This window comes from Gorilla gorilla, chromosome 23 (assembly GCF_029281585.2).
Source record: "Gorilla gorilla gorilla isolate KB3781 chromosome 23, NHGRI_mGorGor1-v2.1_pri, whole genome shotgun sequence".
NCBI classification, from domain to species: domain Eukaryota; kingdom Metazoa; phylum Chordata; class Mammalia; order Primates; family Hominidae; genus Gorilla; species Gorilla gorilla.
In genome coordinates, this window is record NC_086018.1 from 17,266,291 (window position 1) to 17,290,590 (window position 24,300).

Genomic DNA, 24,300 nt, shown 5'->3' on the forward strand with positions numbered 1-24,300 from the left:
GTGAGACTCTGTCTCAAAAAAAAAATAAAAGAAATAAAAAGAAAGACAAAAATTTTAGCATTGCATGTCAAAAGAAATTTAAAAATTAATATCTTTAAAATATAAATAAACTTTTCAATATTAAGGAAAGGCTAAAAACTCAATAGAAAAATGGGAAAAAGAGATGAATAGACAATCCAGAAAAAGCTATGAAAATGGCCATTAAACACATGAAAAGATGTTCAACCTAAAGCTTACTCATAGAAAAATGTAAATTAAAACTACAGAAAAGCTTCTTGTTCTGGCAGAATGAAGTAAGCTAATTACAGCCTCTCTCTCAGGCTGACTGCAACTCAAAACTCTGGACAAAATATAAAAAGCAACTACCTAAGGCTGGGCACAGTGGCTAACATCATTAATCCCAGCACTCTGGGAGGCTGAGGTGGGAGGATCACTTGAGGCCAGGAGTTCAAGACCAGCCTGGGCAACATAGTCAGACCCTGTCTCTACGAAAAATAAAAAATATTACCTGGGCTGACAGCGTGTGCTTGCAGTCCTAGTTACTTGGGAGGTTGAGGTGGGAGGATCACTTAAGCCCAGGAGTTCAAGGCTGCAGCGAGCTGTGATTGTGCCACTGCACTCCTCTCTGGGCAACAGAGCAAGATTCTATCCCGCCCCCCAAAAAAACCCAAAAAACAATTCTCTGAAAACAGAAAAGTGGGCGACAGCAGCCAGCCGGATTTTGGAGGAAAGCAAAGCTTAGGGCAGTGACCTACACAGAGACATGTTTCCTAGGTTATTCGTATGTGTGTTTTGGGGTGCTGCCCTACAGTTGGCCCTGGTTACAGAGCTACCAGGCAGCAGTGGCTAAAACTTGGATAAAACTCCACATTTCTAGATAGAGATACAGAGAAAAAGGTGTGCTACGGCCCCAAGAATGTGAGGGGAAACCCTGAAGGTTTACTGTCCCCCTCTCTCACGGTGCTGCCCCAGGGATGGCCCTGCACACAGAGCCCAGGGGAAAGTGACTCAGAGAGAAGCTTGTCTTTCTGGTCAGGGGAACCAAGGAAAGGGAACCCTGCAAGATGGCAAGGGGGGTAACTACAGAGTGGGGAGAGCTAAAAAAAGTTCCCCAATTCTGTGAATAAATACACAGAAGCCTCAAGCTCACCCCTGAGCTGTGTATACACAGGGCAGACCCAAAGCAGCACCAGCTGTAAGAAGGGAAGTAAACCACCACTCAAGTCTCAGGCTGAGCCCTGGGTGGCTGATGTGCGAGACAGAACCAAAGCAGCATGTCAAAAGCTCTGAAAATAAAAATGAGATTAAAACCACAGCCCACGGAGGGCGAGATGGAGCTTGTGCAAATCTAACTGGGTTGACTGCCTGCTAGCGCCAAACTCAGCTCTCTCTGGAGGACCTCACATACTATTCAACCCAGGATATGTCTAGGATATCATCCAAAATTATTCAGCATACAAAGAACCCGGAAAATGAGACCAACTCTCAAGGGAAAAGGCAATTTACAGATGCCAACGTTGAGAAGATTCAGATGTTGGAAATATCTGGTAAAAATTTCAAAGCAGCTTTATGATTATGCTGCATGAGGCAAAAATAAACATCCTTGAACTGAATGGAGGGAAAGGACCTCTCAGCAGAGAAACAGAAATTATTTTTTAAAAAACCAAACAAATACGAATTTCAGAACTGAATAATATCTGAAAAAAATCAATAATGGAATGGGAAATGACAGAGTGACATAAAGTGGGCCAGGCATGGTGGCTTACATCTGTAATCTCTGCACTTTGGGAGGCCAAGATGGAGGATGGCTTGAGGAGTTCAAGGCTGCAGTGAGCTATGATCATGCCACCGTACTCCAGCCTAGGCAACAGAGCAAGACCCTGTCTCTAAAATAAAATAAAATAGGCCGGACGCAGTAGTTCACACCTGTAATCCCAACACTTTGGGAGGCTGAGGCAGGTGGATCACTTGAGGTCAGAAGTTTGAGACCAGCCTGGCCAACATGGTGAAACCCTGCCTCTACTAAAAAAAATACAAAAATTAGCCAGGCATGGTGGCGGGCGCCTGTAATCCCAGTTACTTGGGAGGCTGAGGCAGGAGAATTGCTTGAAACTGGGAAGCGGAGGTTGCCGTGAGCCGATATCATACCACAGCACTCCAGCCTGGGTGACAAAGTGAGACTCCATCTCAAAGAGAAAAATAATAATAATAATATAAATATAAATATAAATATAAAATAAAAGATTGAGTAAGTGAAATTATTCAATATAAGATCAGAAAGAAAAAAGATTGAAATAAGTGGTTAGCATAGCAGGGACTTGTGGAATAATAGTAAAAGGTCTAACATTAAGGGCAGTGGAGTCTGAGAAGTAGAAGAGAGAAACAGATTAGGACCAAAAAATTAATTGAATAAATAATGCCTGAAATTTCACAAACTTAGAGAAAGACAAAAGCACATATGTTTAAGAACATGATGAACCATAAATGAACCATAGGGTAAATTCAAAGAAAACCATATTGAAACATCATAAACTGCTGAAAAATAATAATGAAACCATGGAGGCCAGAAGGGTGGAACATCTTTGTTAAAGAACTGAAAGAAAACAACTCTATATCCAGCAAAACATTCTTTGGGGATGAAGGCAAAATAAAGATTCCCAGATGAGGGCAAATGAGAATTTCTTGCCTACAGATCTGCACTAAAAGAAATGCTAAAGTTCTTCAGGTTCAAAAGACATGATACCAGAAAGACATGTGGAACTTCAAGAAGGTAGGAGGAGCAATGGTAAAATGCGGTTTTATCACTTCAGTAAACATGTATGATTGTTAAAATTGTATTATCTGTTGAGGTTTTCAATATGGCAGTTATAACATAATGGAGGAGGGTAAGGGACCTATGTGGTTGTAAGCCTTCTATATTTTATTTGAAATGGAAAAATATTAACTCTAAGAAGACTGTGAAGGGTTAATTAAGTATGTACACTGTCATCCCTGCAGCAACCATTAAAAACATAACACAAAGAGATACTGCCAAAGTTCCAACAAAAAATCAAAACAATGTTTTAAAATACCTAAATAATTCAAGAGAGGACAGGAAAGAGGGGATAGAAGAAAAAAAAAGAAGAGAAGAAAAAGAGAAAACAACAAAATAGTAGACCTAAATATAACCATACCAATCATTACAATAAACATAAATGCTCCCAACATGCTAATTGTAAGACCCAACTATAAGCTATATGATTTTTAAAAGACTCAACAATAAGCTACCTAAAAGAAATCCACTTTGAATATAAAAACATAGATTAAAAAATAAAAAGGTGAAAAAGATATGCTATACAAATAATAAATTACAGTGGATATATTAATATCAGGCAAAGTAGACCTCAGAGTGAGGAATATTATCACGGACAAGAAGAAGACACAATGATAAATGGCATCAATTCATAAAGAAGACACAAAAGTTGTAAATACTGAGCTAATAAGAGAACTTCAAAATGCATGAAGAAAAAGCTGATGGAACTGAAAGTAGAAATAGATAACTACATAATTATAGGTGGAGACTTAAACTCCTCCTTAGTAACTGACTGAACAAGTGGCCAGGAAGTCATACAGAAGACCTGACTAATACTATCTACCTACTTGACCTAGTTGACATTTATAGAACATGCCACTCAGTAGAAAAAACACATTCTTCTCAAATGCACATGGAGCACTCATCAAGATAGGCCATATCCTGGGTCATAAAAGAAACCTTAAAAATGTAAAAAAAAAAAACAAACAAAAACCTCACGCCTGTAATCCCAGCACTTTGGGAGGTCAAGGCAGGCAGATCACGAGGTCAGGGGTTCAAGACCAGCCTGGCCAGCATGGTGAAACCCCACCTAAAAATACAAAAAATTAGCCAGGCATAGTGGCGCACGCCTGTAGTCCCAGCTATCCGGGAGGCTGAGGCAGAAGAATTGCTTGAACCCGGCTGGCGGAGGTTGCAGTGAGTCAAGATCGCGCCACTGCACTCCAGCCTGGGCGACAGAGCGAGACTCTGTCTCGAAAAAAAAAAAAAAGTAAAAAAACAAAGTATACAAAGTATGCTCTCTGATCATATGGAATTAAACTGGAAATCAATAACAGCAAGATAATGAAAATCTCCAAATATTTGGAAATTAAACAACACTGTTTTATATAATCAATGGGTTCAAGAGGAAGTCCCAAGGGAAATTAGAAAATATCTAAACTAAATACAAATGAAAACACAACATATCAAAACGTGTAGGATGCAGCTAAAACAGTGCTTAGAGGGAAATTTACAGCATTAAATACTTACATCGACAAGAAGAAAGGTCTCCAAATCAATGACCTGGTTTATGCCTTAAGATAACAGAAAAAGAGGACAAAGTAAGCCCAAAACAAGCACAAGGAAGGAAATAAGATTAGAGCAGAAATAAATATTTTTAAAGAATAGTAAAACAAATGAGAAAATAAACAAAGCAAGAGGTCGGTTCTTAAAAAAGATCAATAAAATTGATAAATCTCTAGCTGAACTGACAACAATAAAAAGAGAAAAGAGACAAGTTATAATAATTAAAGAAGGGTTATCACTACAGACACCAGAAACATTAAAAGGGTAAGGAGATACTATGAACAACTCAAATAAATTCAAGCTAAATAAACCTAGCTGAAATGAAAGTTGGAAGACACAGACTAGGTGAAGAAAGAGAAGACCTGAATAGTCCTGTATCAATTAAAGGAATCACATTTTTAGTTTAAATCCTTGGGGAAAAAAAAATCAAAATTCCAGCCCACATGACTTTACTGGCAAATTCTACCAAACATTTAAAGAAGAAATAATACTATTCTACAAATTATTTTCCCAGAAAACAGAAAAAGAGAGAACATTTCCCAACTAATTTGATGAGGCTAGCACTAACCCAATACCAAAAACAGACAAAGTTAGTAGAAAGAGAAGAAAACCACAAACAAACATATTTCATGAATATAGACATACAAATCCTCAAACAAAATAATAGCTTGCTGCTTAAGTCTCAAGTTGGGGAGGGAAAAACAGCAAATCTAATCCAACAGTGTAGAAAAAGAATACACTGGAGCCAACTGGCATTTATCTCAGGAATGCAAAGCTGATTCAATATTCAAAAATCATTCAATGTAAACTCTCACGTTAACACTAAAGAAAAACCACAAGATCATATCAGTTAATATAGAAAAGGCACTGGGCAGAATTCAACATCCATTCATGATTTTAAAAAAAATCCTCAGAAAGCATAATCCATAAGATAAAAAACACAAATTCACCTTCCACAAAATTAGAAACCTTTGCTCTTGAAAAGAGATTTTTTTTTTTTTTTTTTGAGATGGAGTCTCGCTCTGTTGCCCAGACTGGAGTGCAGTGGCGCGATCTCGGCTCACTGCAAGCTCTGCCTCCTGGGTTCACGCCATTCTCCCACTTCAGCCTCCCGAGTAGCTGGGACTACAGGCGCCCACCACCACACCCGGCTAATTTTTTGTATTTTTAGTAGAGACGGGGTCTCACCGTGTTAGACAGGATGGTCTTGATCTCCTGACCTCGTGATCCACCCGCCTCGGCCTCCCAAAGTGCTGGGATTACAGGCGTGAGCCACCGCGCCCGGCCTGAAAACAGATTATTAAGAAAATGAAAAGACAATCTATACAGATGGGGAAAAATATTTTCAAATGATGTATATGGCAGATAATTTATATACCAAATATATAATTTTCAAAATCCACAAGGAAAACACACTCACAAAATAAAACAACTAAGAATGGGCAATAGATTTGAACAAACACTTCACCAAAGAAGATATGCAAATGGCAAATAAGGACATGAAAACATACTCAACATCTTTAGTCGCTAGGAAAATGTAAATTAAAACCAGAGTAAAATGCCATTACCTACTTATCAGAATGGCTAAAACAGAAAAGACTGACCATTCCAGTTGCTGGAAAGCTTATGAAGTAATTGAAACTCTCACACGCTGCTGATGGGATTATAAAATGGTACAACCCCTTGGGAACAAAGTTTGGCTATTTCTTTAAAAACCAGTCCCATACTAGAGACAACCCAAATGTCCATCAACAGCAGAAGAAACAGAGCTATATCCACACCTGGATATATCCATCCTTGACAATGACAAAGTAGGAAGTACTGATACATGCTTTAATGTGAATAAATCTCAAAATAATCATGTCAGGTGAAAGAAGCCAGAAAAAGAGAGTAAATTCTGTGACTCTATTTATGCAAAATTCTAGGAGATACAAACTAACCTATAGTGACAGAAAGCAGATTAGAGGGAACCTGGAGAAGAGAGGTGCAGGGAGGAGGAAGGGAGGGGCATGCAGAGAGGCAGGAAGATACTTTAGGCATAGTGGGTATGTTGGTTCTCTTGAGTGTGGGGATGGAGTCACAGACGCTGCACTTGTCAAACTGTCCACTTGAAATATGTGCAGTTTATTGCATATGCAATTTAATTGCACAATCTATTTTTGTGCTCATTAAAAGGAAATGCAAGAACAACTAAACAATCCAATTAAAAAGGCATAAAAGATTTGGCCAAACACTCCACCTAAAAAGATGTGCAAATAAGCACAAAAGGCAACTCAACATCATAGCCATTAGGGAAATGCAACTTATGCCCATAATGAAATACCACTACATACCTACTACAGTGGCTAAAATTCAGAAAAAAACTGTCAAAACCAACAAAACCAAGTGCTGGCAATACTGTGGGGCAACTGGAACCCTGTTGGTGAAATGCAAAATGGTGCCCACACTCTGGAAAAGAGTATGGCAGTTTCTTATTTATTTATTTATTTATTTTTATTTTATTTTTTTTTGAGACAGAGTCTCGCTCTGTTGCCAGGATGGAGTGCAGTGGCACAATCTCAGCTCACTGCAACCTCCGCCTCCCAGGTTCAAGCGATTCTCCTGCCTCAGCCTCCCGGGTACTGGATTACAGGCGCCTGCCACCACGCCTGGCTAATTTTTGTAGAGACAGGGTTTCACCATGTTGGCCAGGATGGTCTTGATCTCCTGACCTCATGATCCACCCGCCTCGGCCTCCCAAAGTGCTGGGATTACAGGCGTGAACCACTGTGCCCAGCCCAGTTTCTTATAAAATTAAATATGCATTAACATGTTGCCCAACAATTCTACTCCTAGATATGTATTCTAGAGAAGTGAAAACTTATACGCAAACAAAAACCTGTACATGAATGTTTATAGTAGTTATAACTAACCACCCAAAACAGAAATGTGAAAAATATAATCTCCTAAAACAGAAAATAACCCAAATGACCATCTATGGATGAATGGAATACTATTCTGCAACAGAAAGGAACAAACTATTGATAAATGCAACAACGTGGGTGAATCTCCAAAGAACTGAGTAAAAGGCTACATACTATTTATATGGCATCCTGGAAAAGGCAAAAGTATAGGTACAGAGGACAGATCAGTGATTGTCATGGATCAGAAGGAGGGGGAGGGGATCACTGCCAAAGGGCAGCAAAAGGCAGGGTTTTGAGAGAATGAGCAGATTTCTGTGTCCTGATTGAGGTGGTGTTGACACAGACATGGGTTAGGACTCACTGTAAGCGCACACAATAATAAAGATAATAACAATAATACAGTAGTTCCACCTTATCTAGGGGGGATGATGAATGATGATGATGAAAAGTATCTAGGGATACTTTTCAAGACCCCCAGTGGATGCCTAAAACCATGAATAGTTCTGAACCCTATATACACCATGTTTTTCCCTACAGTGTACATATATACCTACGGGAAAGTTTAATTTAAAAATTAGAGACAGGCACAGTGGCTCATCCCTCTAATCCCAGTACTTTGGGAGGCCAAGGCAGGAGGATCACTGAGCCCAGGAGTTCAACACCAGCCTGGGCAACACAGGGAGACCCTGTCTCTACAAAAAATAATTAGCTGGGGCAGGGCGCAATGGCTCACACCTGTAATCCCAGCACTTTGGGAGGCCGAGGCAAGCGGATCACCTGAGGTCAGGAGTTCAAGACCAGCCTGGCTAACATGGTGAAACCCTGTCTCTACTAAAAATACAAAAATTAGCCCAGGCGTGGTGGCAGGTGCCTGTAATCCCACCTGCTCAGGAGGCTGAGACAGGAGAATCACCTGAACCCGGGAGGTGGAGGTTGCAGTGAGCCAAGATCGTACCACTGCACTCCAGCCTGGGCAACAGAGACTCTGTCTCAATAATAATAATAATAACAACAATAATAATAATAATAATAATAATAATAAGCCAGGTGTGTTGGCGCATGTCTGTAGTCCCAGCTACTCAAGAGGTTGAGGTGGTAGGATCACTTGAGCCCGTGGAGTTTGAGACTGCAGTGAGCTATGCTCACACCACTGCACTTCAGCCTAGGCAACACAGCAAGATCTTGCCTCAAAAAAAAAAAAAAGTATACTATGATAAAAGTTATGTGAATGTGGTCTCTCTCTTACAATATCCTGTTGTATTGTACTCACCTATTTTCAGACCGCAATTGACCATGGGTAACTGAAACCTCAGCAAAAGTGTAGATGAGAGGGGAGCTAGTGTCGTAATAAAATGCCCATGAGTCCACACTGAGGTAAAGAAATGACTAAATAAACAAATCTCCCAAACAGAAGAATTCCACTTTATGCAGACACTCTACCATCAAGGAGGAGTAGATAACTCCCAACCGTTTAAATGTGGGTTATGCAGTGACTCCCTTCCTAAGAGGAGAGTACGGAAAGGAGAGAAAAACAGCCACTTTACAGCGGAAACACCTGACAGATACCACCTCCGCCAGGTGATGACGCTCAGCATCAGCAGGGCTAGGTCATGCTGACCACATGTGCCACTGACATGATAGAAAATCCAGGAATGGGCCAGGTGCATGGCTCACACCTGTAATCCCAGCACTTTGGGAGGTTGAGGCGGGTGGATCATTTGAGGTCAGGAGTTCGAGACCAGCCTGGCCAACATGGTGAAATGCCGACCCTACTAAAAATACAAAAATTAGCCAGGCATGGTGGCATGTGCCTGTAATCCCAGCTACTGGGGAGGCTGAGGCAGGAGAATCGCTTGAACCCGACAGGCAGAGATTGCAGTGAGCCGAGATCGTGCCATTGCACTCCAGCCTAGGCGAAGAAGCGAAACTCCGTCTCAAAAAAAAAAAAAAGAAAGAAAGAAAAAGAAAATCCATCCAGGAATGGCATTCAACCTTTGTGCTTTTCTTCCCAAAACCCTTAAGCTCAGTCTAATCGTGAGAAGAACACAACAAATCCCGGTGGAGGAACATTTTACAAGAGCCTGACCAGTGCTCCTCAAAACTTAAGGTTATCAACAACAAGAAAAGTCTAAGAAGTTGTCCTGGCCAGAGGAGCCTGGGGAGACAGGAGAGCAAATGCAGTGTGGGGTTCTGGATGGGATTCTGCAACAGAAAAGGACATTAGGGCAAATTCAGGAACCCTGGATGAAGCCTGGACTTCGGTCACTAACAGTGCATCAATCCTAGTCCGTTAGTCATGCGCAGAGCAAGATGCTGACAGGAAAAAGGGCTCAGAAATGCGTCCGTGCACAAGGTTCACACTCAACCACTGCTCTTGGCCACAGTCTCACAGGTTATGTTTCAAACAAAATATATTGTACAAGATTCTTGTGCTATTTTTTCTTGTGTTACAGTTAATGGTATTTAATTTACACTAATATATTATGAAACCTCAACTCCTGTTTCTCGCTTTGGAGTCAATTTCTATCTCTACTCAAGGTGACTTAAACAGACTTAATGAGCCTAGGCAACATAGCAAGACCCCCATCTCTACAAACAAATAATTTTTAAAAATCGGCCAGTTATGGTGGTGCCTGCCAAGATAGTCCCAGCTATCTTGGTGGCTGAAGCAGGAGGAGAGGATCACTTGAGCCCAGGAGGTTAAGGCTGCAGTGAGCTATGATCACACTACTGCACTCCAGCCTAGGCTAAAGAGAACTGCCTCTAAAATAAACAAAACAGACTTAATGTCAACTTTTACACGCTTTTCCCATTCCAAATAATTTACTATCTTATTTTTGCCCTAATATAAATTCATCAACAGTGCCCCCTGGTACAAGCTAGTAGTTATTCGGTTAAGCAAATGAGCTGATGACTTTTATGACCATCGTTACTTCCAGAAGGTGTCCCCAGCCAGCTGGGGACAGAAAGAGCACTGACCTAACCACTGTTGCACTTCACCAGCCCAGCCCACCTAATTTCTCTATGAAGTAGCACAGCCGTTCTAGCAGGAAGATGTTGAATTGGCTGGTCCTCCAGGCCAGCAAGAACATGAAGCCAAGGCCATGAGGCCTAAGGCAGGCACACAGGTGGCTGGTGAATGGGCTCCCTCCCACCTCCTGCTCATCAGGCACCTCCCAGGCTACACCTGGAACCAGAAAGGCACTCCCTGGACAGGCCTGTCCTGAGCAGAGACCTCAGTGTCATCCCCTGCCTTCCTGGTGATGAAGACAGCAGTAAGGCCCAGAATCTCAGAACTGTCCGCTGCATTGCAGCCTCAGCCAGCAACCCTGATCTCCCAAAAAGCCTCACACACACCACTCCAAGAAGCTGCATCAGACACAGAGCCCTGGGCTATCCGGGTCAGTTCACTGGCACACATCTCAGTGCTGCTGCTTCAAACCAGGAAACTGAGGTCTAGACACACCCTTCCCCATCTCTGAAATGCAGGGAGATCAGCGGGGAGTCAGTGGGGGCAGTCAGAGACTAGCCCCCAACAACCCTTCTCAGTCAGTGATGTTGTCTGCCCACCAAGGCCTCGGGGGCCAGGATTGCTTCCATGGCCTTGGCTCTCAGCCCAGGACGGGGGTGGGAGCAGCCTGGTGAGTAATGCCCAGGCCCCCAAGAGGTGGTCCTGCCATAAATAATGCCAAGGACACATCCCCCTTCAAGGGAGGCCAGACCTGCCAGGGAGGGCTGCAGAAAAGCTGCACTCTAGCTGCAAACAGGAAGGGATGAGCCTGCTCAGATGGTGAGGTCCCTATCCTGTTACCTGCCACTCATGGCCACAAAGGACCAGAAACCCACCCTGGGCAAGGAAAACATGCTGCACCTCCCTGTTTGGACCCACGGCTGCCAGGGCCAGCTACTGGAGATACCAGGACTCTGCTAGTGTCACCTGGCCTGGGAAGGACCTAAGCAGCTCAAGCTGGCCACACAGCAGCCACAGCCCTGGCCATGGCCCCCACCTGCCCACTCCCACTGCAGCCAGCTCCCTGTCCTGAGCACGGGAACAGGTCTACCAGCACTAACTCAAACTTCACAAAGAAACCATTTCTGGAATGGGGCTCCGTTTGGCGATTCGGAGTCAAAGGCGCACTTCATAGCTCCTTTCCAAATCCCGTGCATTGTCAGGCCCTGTTCCCCTTTGAAGCCTCGCTGAGTGATTGAAGCGTCTACTTTCTGAGGGGCAGATAGCACCGGGCTGGTAATCTGACTCTAAGCCACGGGATAAAGGTAGTTTGTTTCCTCTCAGCCCGTCTGTCAACACCTCCTCAGTAATTAGCCCTAATTATTACAGAGGGCCAGCCTCCCATTCGGTTATTAAATCAGAAATAGTATCACGGCTGGGCATCTGTCAACGCCCCGACTGGCGACCTTCGATTCATTGAATCCTCTGTCAGTATCCGCCTTTGGAAGCGCCCAGGCGGGCAGGGAGGCAGCGGCTTCAAAGATGCAGATCCCAGGAAGAATTCGGGGAGGCAGGGAGGCAGGGAGGGCCGGTGCCCAGCAGCCTGATGGCGAGGGGGAGCCAGGCACCACCCCCCGGGCAGCAAGTGCACAGCCCAACCCCAGCCATTTCCCACCTCCCAGGGCTGACCGATGTCAGTCTCTCTGTGGCGGGGAACTCCTTCCCTTGGAGAAGAAAGCACCTCCAGGCCTGCATCAGGCATATCCGTCTCAGGGAGTGGCCCTGACTGACAGCTTGGCCTGAGGCCCATAAAGCCCTGAACCAGCTCAGTGCAGGGAGGGGAACCCGAGCCCCGGCTGCCCAGAGCACTGGTAAGCTGGCAAATCTGCAAAGCAGAACTCAGATTCCAGCCATAGACACGTTTTCCATAGTGGAGATGAGACTGCTACAGTCCTGTAGGCCCCAACAAAGGACAGCCACCCATCTCCCTTCTGGGTCTGAGTCTCTTCCCCATCCTAGAGAAATGGTCATTTGCTCTGCCACAGGGGCCTTCTGCTCTGGCAAGGCACCTCCACCCTGCTCCCCTAGGGGATAGCTGCCCCCCAGCAAGATTCACTGCCTCAGGCCAGGGGCCGGCACTGACCTCACCTCACTTGGGGCAGTGGCCCAGGTGCCCCGGGGCTGGCCACCTGCACTTCTCCAGAGACTGAGACCCACAGTGCCCCACCCAGGACTCCTGGCCTGCAGTGAGCCAGGCGGGGCCCAGCACAGTGCTTACATGCTGAACCCCACCAGGTCTGTGCCGCCCCCTTCCAGATAGGCCCTGCTGCGTGTGAGGGAGGGTCCCAGAGATCAGTCACTTGTGCTGGGGACACGCCCAAATGGCGTGATTCGTTCCCGAGCAGAGACAAGCAAGTTCCTCTAGACAGCCCACTGCAGCCTGTTCTCCCCCGAGGCACTACCAGTCCCTGCTGGGTGCTCTGCCAGCACTTTGGGTCCTCGTGGCCACCAACCACCCACCATGCTGGTAGGGGGAGTGGGTGTCATGGAGATAAGGACATGGATTAGTTTTCTTCCTTGGGGATGCCTGGAAGCCTCATGGCTGGGGCATGAGGAGTGACCTGCTGGCCAGCTCCACAGTCAGCAGGGGCGCCAGGCAGGCGCTGAGGCTGCAAGTCAGACTTCTCCTTTGCACTGGGACACGGGCTGCCTCAGCTGAGCCAAGAGGAAATGCCAGCGTGAGGAGCCACCAGGCTGCAGAGCCAGGCAGGATGGGCAGGCGGGGTCTCTCTGTGAGCAGGCATCTCACGCTGTGGCTGGGGATGTCCGTCGCCCCAGGAGCGGGTCCCAGGAGCCTGGCAAGATGGCAGGAAGGAAGCCTGACTTGGACATTGTTAGCCAGCCTGCCCCAGGCACTTACGGGCAGAGGCAGGAACCCAGCCAGCAGGGGGGACCGGCCTTTTTGCCCCGGGTGAACACACGGAAAAGCTCGCTGCTTTACAGGAAGCGTGACATTCCCGTGCACCAGTTCAGCCTCTGCTCAGAGGCCTGGTTCATGTAGGCCAGCTGCCAATCCCATCAGGGAGAGACAACACTCACAGAGGGTGCAGGATGGGGACCAATCCCCTGGGGCTGGTGCCCCTGGCCTCGGGGATGGGGATGTGCCCTGGAAACTTGGTCGGAGCTGGAGGAGGGGTCCCTAAGCAAGCTGGGGCTGACACTTTCTGACAGGGACTTGCCTGTGTGGCTCCTCCTGTGGCGGAGGCCACCTTGGGTGGAAAGGGGAGGTCCCCTATCACACACAGGTGGTGGTGTGGCCAGGTGTATGTCTCATCAACTCCCGACCACCCAGCTGCATGCAGTCAGCTGTGCACATGCTTACACATGCATGCCAGCAATGTGCTTGCCCACATCCACAGACATGCGAATGAGGACAGAGGCCAGCCTCCCACTCGCTCCGCCCTGTGGGTGCTGCAGGTGGACCCCTCACTGAGGGGCCCCCCTATGCACAACCTGTGAATAAAGAGCCCTGGCTCCACAACCCACAAACACTCCCCAGTCCCCTGCAGTGCTCAGACACAGATGTGAGGTGGGCAGCGCAGGCACAGCAGGGGGGCAGGGGAGTCAGATGTCCTGTGCACCCAGCTGGCAGCCCCACCAATGGGGACACAGAAGAATGTGGCAAGTGCATGAGCACCCATCATCCACAGGCCCCAGCCCTGTGCTGGGGGTGGTTCCTGAGGCCAGGAGGAAAGGAGCCGGCCAATGAGAACACCCCACAGGCCTGGGCTCTTCCTTGGCCAGCCCCTACCCACCGTGTCCCTGTAATAGAGATGATGTAGCCCAAAGAAGAACTAAGGGAGCAACGGGCCCTGCCATCCTGGAGAGCAGGCTTGGCCAGGCTGTCCAGCGACAAGGCACCCCCGAGGCCTGCACCAGGAGAGTGTGAACACTGCTGGGGCTGGGCAAGGGCCATGACACCATCCTCGCTGCCTCTGCATTTGTGATCCAATGTGTTTTAAAACTTGCCAAGACAACTTGAAGAATGGGGACATGGAGGGTTTCCCTATGACATAATCAAGACTTAAAAGCTAGAATAACTAGTAAGGGACAGATCAGACCAGAGAGCAGGCGTGTAGGCCAGGCACGGCTCATGGGTGGCTGCAGCCAGGCTGTGAGTTGCTGCAGCCAGCAGCTGATGCTGAGGCAGGCTGGTGCCCTATGGAAAAAGGTGAAATGGGATCCCCTGTTGGTCAGGACATAATAGGTTATGCTGTGGAAAACACAAGCCCCAAACTCAGTGGCTTCACACATCAAAAATTTATTTCTTGCTCATATTACATGTGCATCGCGGTCGGCAGAGGGGCTCTGCTCATCACAGGCTATCAAGGATGACAGCAGACCCCTCCCTTCTGCCACAGTTACACTTACAGGTGGACTCAAGGTTGAATGTCAAAGGCAGAAAGTTACAACCTGGGAATACAGGATAATGCCTTTGTACCCCCAGGTAGGGAAAGATTTCTTAAGTGAGAAACAGCATCCCATACAGCACAACTGGGCACTGCCTACTCAACAGCCAAGGCTTGGCCATCCCCACTCCTCAGTATGGGCCCCAGAACCCAGGGCCTGGGGGACTCTGCACACAGGCATGTGGAGACCACGGAAGCCTGCCCAAGATAGCGCTGCCAGGAACAGCAAAGACAAAACCAGAGAAGCCTATCGCGGGCACCGCTGTGGGCAGAACTATGTCCCTTCAATATTTTTATGTTCAAGTCCTAACCCCTAGTACTTACATTTGAAGACAGGGTCTTTAAAGAGGTAATTCAGGGTTAAATGAGGTCATGAGGGTGGGCCCTGATCCAACAGACTAGTGAGCTTATGAGAGATTAGGACACAGACACAGACAGGGACACAGCAAGAAGATGGCTATCTGCAGGCCAAGGAGCGAGGCCTCAGGAGAAACCAACCCTGCCCACACCTTGATCTCAGGCTTCTAGCTCCAGAATCATGAGGAAATGTCTGTTGTTTAAGTCCCCTAGCCTGCGGTCCTTTGTCAGGCAGCCCCAGCAGACAAACAGGTATGTTGCCCTGGGATGGATGCAGGCCCCTCCCATCCTCCCATCCTCAGCAGCACCAACCAGCCCCACGATGGGTGGCTGCTCGTACTTCTCCATACTGAGCACCCCAGCCCACACGATGATCAGCTGCTGCCGTCCTATGGAACTCAGGTGTGGCTCTGTGGCTTCCTTTGGCCATGGAAATGGAAGTGGGGTGACACACATTACTTGTGGCCTGCTGTGGCCTTTCCCGTCTCAGTGAGCATGGAGAAATATGTCCAGGTAGGCTGTCGTCAGCACAGGTCTGACAGGCCCCAGCCACGGTGGCCCACAGGTGCAAGCAAGAAATAAGCAGTGCCAACTGTAGCCGCTGCGCTGTTGGAGATCTTTTTTACTGCAGCACAATCTGGCTCATGCTGACTGATCCTGCAGGGTAACAGCTTTATTTGCCTTGCTCCTTTATTGCTGGATCTTTGGGCTTTTCCAGTTCTGCTGTTCAATAAACAGTGACACCCATGAGGTGGGTGTTAGAGGGCCCAGACCCCAGCCAAGGCACTGCATGGGCATCATTCTCATTCAACCCTTCTAACCACCCCATGAGGAAAAACTGTGGTCACAGCTCAAAAAGGTCAGGTAAGGACCCTCAACTCATGTGGGGAGGGGAGGAGGCAAGGCCAACCTCCAGTCCCTGCTCTAAACCCCCATGTAGTGGCACCGAACCATGACCGCCCCGGCAAGAGCCTTCATGCACCTAGCAAGTAGTCACAGCATGCATGTGCCTAGAATTGTTACGTGGTCAAATTATATTATTGTGTATTCCCACCAATAGTATGAGAAGGCCCACTTCTCCATACCTCCACAACTCTGGGCATCTAAAACTTTTAAAATCCTGGAATCATAGGCAAAAAAAAAAAAAAAAAAAAAAAAAAAATTCACCCATATTTTCCTCTAGTACTTTCATAATTTTAACATTGAAATCTTTAATCTGGAATATGTACTGGCATAAAGAGTGAGGCACATACATGGCTTTACTATTTTCCAGAGGGCCAACTGCTTTTACTGAATAATCCATTTTACCCTCGTTAATTGGAAACACCTCTAGCATGTACTAAATTTCCATATTTATTTGGCCCTGTTTCAAAGTCCTCTATTCTCTGCTCATCTGTCCACATCTAAGTGCTTTAACTATTGTGGCTTTATAAAATATTCCAATATCCCATAGGACCTTATCCTTAGTACTTCCTATTTTAAAGTTTTCCTTGCAGACAGGTACTTTAAATACCATCTCACAGCACCCATCACGTCCTATCTTCAGGAAATAAAATCTCTGGGTATTTCCAAGGGAAGTGAAGGACTGACACCATGATTAGAAAGCAGAGCCAGCACCATGGCCCGTCCCTGAGCATGTCCAGCAAACCCTGCCAGGCACTGCAGCTCCTGAGCACCCCGCCTTCGGGTCTGCCAGTGTGTGGGGGCCAGAAGAGAAAAACAACCCAGGGAGAATGCCTCCTCTCCTGGCCCTTGGTATGCCTCCTTCCCCCAGCAGGAAAGCAGCTTGGTCATCCTCTGTCTGAAAGCAGGTGCTGCAGTAGCTGGCAACAAAGCCACTCTGAAAGGAGCTGTGTGCACTGCCTGTCTGGAAGGCCATGCCAGAGTCCATCGTTGCCTCCACCCTACCTGTGCAGGAAACCTGGACATCACCACTTCGAGGCCCTACCTTCCTTTCTGGGTAGAGCCCAACCACAATAAACAGGACCCGTTTTAATTAAAAACCAGGTCACCTGGACTCTCCCATGGACTCTCAAGCCTGCCTAGGTGGATGCTGCATGACTGGCCCTTAGACACACGGCAGACCATAACTCACACACCCCCAGGAGCTGCCTGGGTCCCAAGGGCACAAAAGCCCCAAAGCCCCAAAGCCCCAATAGGACAGGGTTCAAAAGAGAAGGCAGCAATCCCAGGCTGGAGTATCCACTTCAGGTCCACTAAAGGGAGATGGGGAAGGTGGCCTGTCCAGAAGCCTGTGGGACAGGGTAAGGGTCAGCTGGGTGACTAGGCTGTCCATCCTAGAGAGCAACTCTGGGTTCTACTGCCAGACCCACAGGTGAGCCAGGCCACAGTGCACTGGAGGCAGGCATCAGGGAGCAGTCTGACCCAACCCACAAAAGGGGGGCTGGGGCCTGAGCCATCGGACGGAGGGCAGCTGTGTGACCTGGCACAGAAGCATGGGGCTGGACCAGGACGTCCAGGGACTTCTCACATCTGACCAGAATCAAGACTGAACATGGGTTTCTTCTGCCAGCTCACTTGCTTTGCTACCAGGGCTATACCTGCTTTCTAAAAATAGCTTCCCACCTATTTCCAAGGTTTCCAGTTGTCTTACCTACAACGTATCTGTGCCCTGAAATAACTCACACATAAAACCATCTGAACCCAGAGCCTTTTTTAGTGATAGTTACAATAAAATAATCCCAACAATTTATATTTTTCTAAATAAGGTTTTTTGGTTTTTGTTTTGTTTTGTTTTTTTGAGATGGAGTTTCACTCTTGTTGCCCAGGCTGGAGTGCAATGGCGTGATCTTGGCTCACCACACCCTCTGCCTCCTGGGTTCAAGCGAATTCTCCTGCCTCAGCCTCCCAAGTAGCTGAGATTACAGGCATGCACCACCACACTTGGCTAATTTTGTATTTTTAGTAGAGATGGGTTTCTCCATGCTGGTCAGGCTGGTCTTGAACTCCTGACCTCAGGTGATCCACCCACCTCGGCCTCCCAAAGTGCTGGGATTACAGGTGTGAGACACTGCTCCCGGCCAGTTTCTGAATAAGTTTAATCAGATGCTTGCTAATTAGTTTTTCCTAAAATAGTTGGCTGTATTTCCAATTCACATTTCTGCTTTTTCTTCCTACTTTCCAGGAAGGTGTGGTTTTGTTGTTTTCACAATTGTAAACCTGAAAGGGACTTGAACTTCTTGTCCAAGCACCAGAGTGGGCACACACTGAACACACTGGGTGGCTGTACCTGCCTATCCTGTGGTAAACTTGGCTCCAGGAGCTTCCAAGCTCAGCTTCCACTAGAAAACCCCTCCTTGTGTGGAACAGGTCTTTCTTCATTCCAATCCTCTGGGCCTGGGGCCTCACAGCTCTGGACTACTGCCTGGTCCTCACTTCACCTACAGCTCTCGGAAGTCAGTTATCCACCTGCAGAGCCACCCACCCCCTACTCAGCCCCACCCAGCTTCTTTGATCAGACCCTTGGACCCTCAAAGCCCCTGCCAGAAACCACAGCTGCAATGCTGACCTGGAATGCTCATGGCCAGGCCTCTGCTCCTGACAGAATGGGAAACAAAGACTTGCTGATAGGCAGCCACTGCACCACCTCAGCCAGTAATCCAACACGTGTTTAATGAGCACCAGTTGTGTACCAGGCCACAGAGCTGACTAAGACAGAGCCCCTGTGCTGAGGGTCACAGTCTGCCAGGAGGGAGATCCAAGTCATTTACACAGTAGGGCTTAAGTGCTGAATCCGCAATGCAATGCACGCGAGTGCGGAGTGAGGAGGGGATGGCAGCACAGCAGCAGGGAAGAGGAGCCTGCTTCAGAACACCAGGCACGATTAGAGCTAGAGCGTTAACACACAAAGGGCGAATGCCTGCAGCTGAGCCTGGCAAGGGGCTTGCATCCCACCTTCCTGCATCCAAACCTCCCAGCTGCCCAGAACTGCTGGTAAACCCACAGGAAACATCATTCTCTGCCAAGATGCTATCCCACTCATCCCCCAGAATCAAAGTGGCCACTTCCTCCAGGCAGCCTTCCTCACATTCCAGCTGGGACAGAAGTCACAGGGAGCAGAGAGGGTGGGCCTAGGGGGACAGACACAGAAACCCCATACAGGAACGAGGTCCCAACAGGGCAGACGTGGCAGACCCAGTTCAGTCCCAGCCAGTGTGGAAGACACCAAGGGGGGTGTTTTATGGGGGTGGAGGTGACAAAGATGATGCAAGTATCTGCTGAGAGTTGATCTACAAAACGACCCCCTCGTGGGAGCAGGCCTGGGTAAGACGGCACTCCCAGAAGACAGGCAGGGATGCAGCAGAGAGCCAGCAGCAGGGAAAGGGCACAGGGCAGAGGTCAAGCTCTGCTGGAGTTGGGGGAGCTGGTTCTGCTCAGCGCAGAGTCCAAAACAAGCGCATCTTGCCCAGCTATGGGGTCTGAAGTCATCTGGGGACACCACTCTGCTCTGACTGGAGACTATGGGGCGCTCAAGCCACACAGGCCACTTCATCATGAGGGGCAGCATTGTTCCCACCTGGGCTGTGTTCAGAACCCAGGAGAAAGTGGTGGCTCTCCTGGGGTCTCCACCACCTCCTGTGGGGTACCTAAGGACACCTCCTGGTCTCCCTCTGTCTCCAAAACCTCCTCCTCTGTTTTCTGGGGTTTTGGACCTCCTGGATGAGCTGGGTCTGGTCTCTGGGCAGGAGGATTAGCTGACTCCGACAGTCTAGGGACAGGTGTGGGGGCTGCCTCCTCTGGCTGGGAAGAGGCTGGTTCCACAGGACCAGGCTTGGAGCTACATGCAGAACTGGGCAGGACTGGGGGCTCCTTGGGCCCAGGGGTGCTCTCCTTGGTCAGCTGCTGCTCGAGCAGAGCATTTCTGGATATAGAGTTGGACCCAGACGCAGCAGGGGTGGCCATGGCGGCTGGTAAAGACCTGGGGGCAGTACCCATGTCGAGTGCCAGGCCCTCTAAGAACCTAGCTAAGTATTGCCTCACCACAGGCAGCTGAGGGGCCACTGGCAGCTGGCTGGAGGCCAGGGGCAGTGGACAAGTAACCACGGCATGGTACTCAGCAAAACTGTTTGGGTCTTGAACAACTTCCTTGAGATCCTGGCAGAAGAGCTCGTAATCGTCAGGCAGGGGCAGGTCCCCATCAAGGTAGGGGGCTGCCCAGGCCTGGGCTCGGCCTGTTAGGCGCCTGAGGACCTCGCAGACACGGCTGATGTTGTCCTGATAGTGCTCAAAGTGGAAGGACATGTAATCGCCCAGCTGGGCCAAGAAGCGGTCCAGTAGCCACGGGGAGCCATCAAAGGTGCCTGGGTCTGAGCCTGGTACCCAGCAGAAGTCCACCCTGTGGGGTCGGGAGCTGGGCATGCGCCCAGCTAGGGGACCCCTTTCTGCAGGTTTACCGCCACAAGTGCCACTAGCTGTGCTCTTCTGCTCCATGGTCGTTCGCACACACACGGTGTCCCCACAGCAGGGCCGCTCAATCCAGGGATCCACAAGGGGGGTGTATGCCACCCCAGGAGACGCCTGGTCCATCTGCTGCCATGGATGTGCGTTGGCATAATTGGCGGCTGCCCAGATGGGAATGCGAGGGCCCTGCTGGCGGCACCGGCCACGAGGCATGCTGGGAGCAGAGGGGAGAAGAGAGGAGAACCAGCACTGGTGGGTGGTGGGGGTGTGGACAGACGTGGCTTGCACGACACAACAGGACAGGGATGGCTGAACAGGGCGTGGCAGACCCGCACTGGTCCAGGCAAGTGCTGAGGATCAGGGAGCTGACAGCTGCAGCCTCAGGAGAGCTGAGAAGAGCTGAGAGACTGTCAGTCGCAGGCCATCATCCGAGGCAATCTGTCCAAAGACAAGGTGGGGAAGAGCAGGAACTAGGCCTAACCATCACCCACTGGACTGGTGGGAAGAGGCTACAAGCGGGCAACCCTCTGGTACCCAACTAGGAGCTCTGAGTGGAAGGAGGGGCCCAGGGGGCTGGCCTGGGAGGTCTGAGGTGGGCAAATGCTGCCTATGACATTGCAAGGGCAAGGCAGAATGACAGATGCTGTCAATTTCAGAAGAAAAGGGGCCAGATCAGAACTGTCAGGAAATTTCAGGGTAGCAATCGTAGCAACCTTTCACTGAGTGCCCCATTTGTGCCACCTCCCCCACAGGAGGTTGGTACTAGCATTGTCTTTGAGGCACACAGTGGTGAAGTAACTTGTCTGCAGCCACACACCAACCCATAAGTGGTGGAAGCAGCAGAAACTGGCTGGAGAGACCAGAGGCTTAACTACTATACAGCACGCGATTATAAACTACATTTGTCTGCTGAGTAGGCTCTAGCCGCCCCAAAAACTCTGAACAACGCACAGACCGCGTCGTCATTAGGCTCTTTTACATCCCAGCACCAGGCACACAGCAGGTCCTACCTGCTTCCCTGACAGAGCAGTGAGCCTGCTATTATCTGCTCCCTCTTGACCCCACATGCTTTCCAAATTCACCTCTCACAACTGAGTGCCACCTGCAGGCAATGCCACCCCCACCCACAAACACCACCTTTCCACAGTCCCCATCCCAGCCACAGCAGAGCATCCCAGCCCCCCCATTGTAAAATCCTGGAACCCCACTTGCTGTGTCTGCTCCCGCCACTCCAGTCACTTGTGCCCAGGGTCTGGGGAGTCCCAGTCTGATGGCTGGACCTGCCCCTCCTTCTCCACGCAGCAGTCACCTAGGAGGCTCCAGAGCCAGCAGCCAGTTCTATTCCAGTGCAAGGAGCCCTCCTGTAGGGCTCTTACACTCTGCAGCCTAACTCTATCTAGCCCCCTCCCCAGTCTCTCTGCAAACGGAGGCCCACTCACGACCTCCAGGAAACTCTCTGCTTCACCCCACACACAAACGCCACCGGCTCACTGGGAGCACAAGGCCTGCACACACCTTCATCCCACATCTCCTATCTGCTGGCCATCCCCCCTCAGGGTGAGTTCCTCCAGGTACCTCCCAGGGTGGCCTGCAGCACAAGAACCTGCCAGGGCCACTGGCCCTACCTCCACCACCCAAACACTCTGGAATCCCTCAGGTCTGACCCCCCTCTGGGGGGGGGTCTTCACCTGAAAGCCCAGCCCATGACCCTGGCTTCCCACCTTACTGCAGGATTATACTAAGGCCTGGACGTAAGTCGAGTCCAGTCCAGTCCCTCACTGAGCTCTAAAAAAGCAGTGACCCCGATCCAGGGCCCAGCTCCTACCACCAGCCAAGGTTAGGTATCCAGGTTGCCCACAATGACCACACCCCATGCCCAGGAGCCACAGTGTGCTACCCAGATCTCTGCCTTCCCTTCTTCCCAGTCCCCCACCCTGCCCACTCACCTGCGCACCTGTGTCCCCTGCAGTCTGGGAGAAGGCTTCCCTGCACCAGCCAGCCAGGCCTGCTTTGGGCCTGAGCCTTCCTAACCCTGGGCCGCACTCTCACCATTTTGAGAACCTTAGCCCTCCCACGCCTATCAGTCTGTTGGTCCCCCTACTTTTCTCCCCACACTGCCTGGCATAGAAGACTTTCGGCCCTTCTAGACTGGACAGCACTATCCTAAAGGGGCAGGTACCACGGCGCATGTGTGTTTGCCCCCACAAGGCCAACGGCAGCACCTGGAACGCTGGAGCCGTTCTCTGCTCTGGGGAGACCCAGGGGCCCCAAGAACAAAACCTGCCCAAAGCCTTAAAGCAAGCTGAGTGCAGACGACTGCACCGCCCGCCCCCCAGCAACCGCCATGCAGGAAATACGAGCTCACAAGGCCCACGGCAACAAGAAGCCCACCCACCTGAGGCTACGCGAATCGCCCGCGAAGAGGGTACTGGGATCCGTAGCCAGAAACCGTGGGACGGGCCTCCCTCTGAGGGCGAGAGTCCAGGCGCCACCTAGAAAGTGGAGAACGAGATAGGCCGCCGTGAGGCCAGGCAAGGAGCGGGCGCGGCCTCCCGAGACTGCGAGAACGGCTCAAATGTCTCCAGGTGCCCCCACAAACCCCCGGCGCGGACCGAGAAACTGAGGCCCGCAGATCGAAGGCACTGCGACCCAGGCTGGGGCTCCGAGTGCCCCTCTGCGGATCAGAAGTCGGGAAAAGACGCAGGGGCGCAGCTCCAGGCCCGCGTGCACGGAGTTCAAGCCGGCCGCCCGGGCTCCCGCCTCCACACTGACCCTCTTGGCGGGAGTCGGCAACGCCTGCTCCGAGGAGCGCCGCGCAGCGTCCAGAGACCGATTACATGGCGCAGCCACGCCCCCAGCGTGCGCGCAGCCGCCGTGTACGACCCCGCGCATGCTCCCGGCACGCTCCACGCGCTCCTCCCATCGAGGCCGCGCCTGCGCTGTATGCCCTGTGGCCGCTACCTCGCAGGCTCTCCCGGTCCCTGCTGGCGCGGAAGTGCCGCGCGGTGGGTGATGGGAGAGCGCGCCCATTCCCACGCCGCGCCAAGTGCCACGGGATCAGGTGGGGCCGCGTGTACAGGCGCGGGACGGTCGGGCCAAAGCTGCCCCTCATGATCCCCAGCGGACGGTGCCCGGCGGTCCCTCAGATCCGGGAAATCTGCACCCGGCTGTAGCGTAGACCGAGGGGCCGATGCTGCTTCAGCCCGCCGTTACTGCCCTGGCGTCAGCCAGACACTGGGGTGCTGCTGGGCGTCGAGAGGGCTGCTGCGGGGCCGGGCTAAGCCTGGGGGGCTGCAGGTGTCGGGGTGGATGTGGGCACAGCGGGGCTGCTGGGCCTCGTGAGCGCCCTGGAACGGCGTGCCCGCGGAGTGCCTCTCATCACTCATTGCCAGTGCGGGGAACCTTGTTAGGGCCCGGTTCGACGTAGCTGCAGGCTGGGCGCCAGAGGCAGGGGGCAGGCAGTCCGAGAGGACCCTCTACCTGCATACCTGGGGGCTGCAGGCAGGGCCTCTGGGCCTCCTTGTTGTGGGTATGATTGTGTGCTTCCCGACTCAGGCCGAGGCTGGACCCGGAGACGACAGCGAGGGCAGGCTACCAAGCCCTCCCCACAGGGCCGTGCCCAGCCCAAGCCTGCCGAGTCAGCACCCAGATCCGGGGACAAGATAGGTGAGGATGAAGTGGTGCTGTTCTCACTTGCACAAGCCGTCCCACGCCACCTCTCCTCGGCTTCACGGTGCCTAGAGAAGAGGTGGGAGAGGGTGCAGGCGCCCCAGCTCAGGATCTGATGATGCCTGTGGGCCAAGGACCTGGATGCAAGCCAGGAGTCCTTGGGGCCACGGGCAG

General features: G+C 50.3%; 2 protein-coding genes across 6 annotated transcripts in view; both read right to left on the minus strand.

Annotated features, from left to right (window-relative positions):
• Window positions 1–23,305, minus strand: part of GNB1L (G protein subunit beta 1 like) — a 67,374-nt gene extending 44,069 nt beyond the window's left edge. Inside the window, exons 1-4 of one of the 5 annotated variants that reach the window (XM_063704751.1) lie at window positions 23,230–23,305; window positions 22,853–22,949; window positions 5,546–5,643; window positions 4,322–4,365 (exon numbers count right to left, since the gene is read on the minus strand). The gene's annotated coding sequence lies outside the window, so the exon portion shown is untranslated. Of the gene's footprint in view, window positions 1–4,321; window positions 4,366–5,545; window positions 5,644–22,852; window positions 22,950–23,069 lie in introns of those variants that run through there. The other 4 variants (XM_055374965.2, XM_031005435.3, XM_063704749.1 and 1 more) reach the window with 4 other exon arrangements.
• Window positions 14,512–23,226, minus strand: RTL10 (retrotransposon Gag like 10). The gene is made up of 2 exons (XM_031005433.3): window positions 22,853–23,226; window positions 14,512–20,895 (listed from the first exon to the last, which is right to left on the minus strand). Exon 2 carries the CDS (start codon window positions 20,668–20,670, stop codon window positions 19,585–19,587), a length of 1,086 nt encoding a protein of 361 aa, XP_030861293.1. The 5' UTR covers window positions 20,671–20,895; window positions 22,853–23,226; the 3' UTR covers window positions 14,512–19,584.
• Window positions 23,306–24,300: the final 995 nt, after the last annotated feature.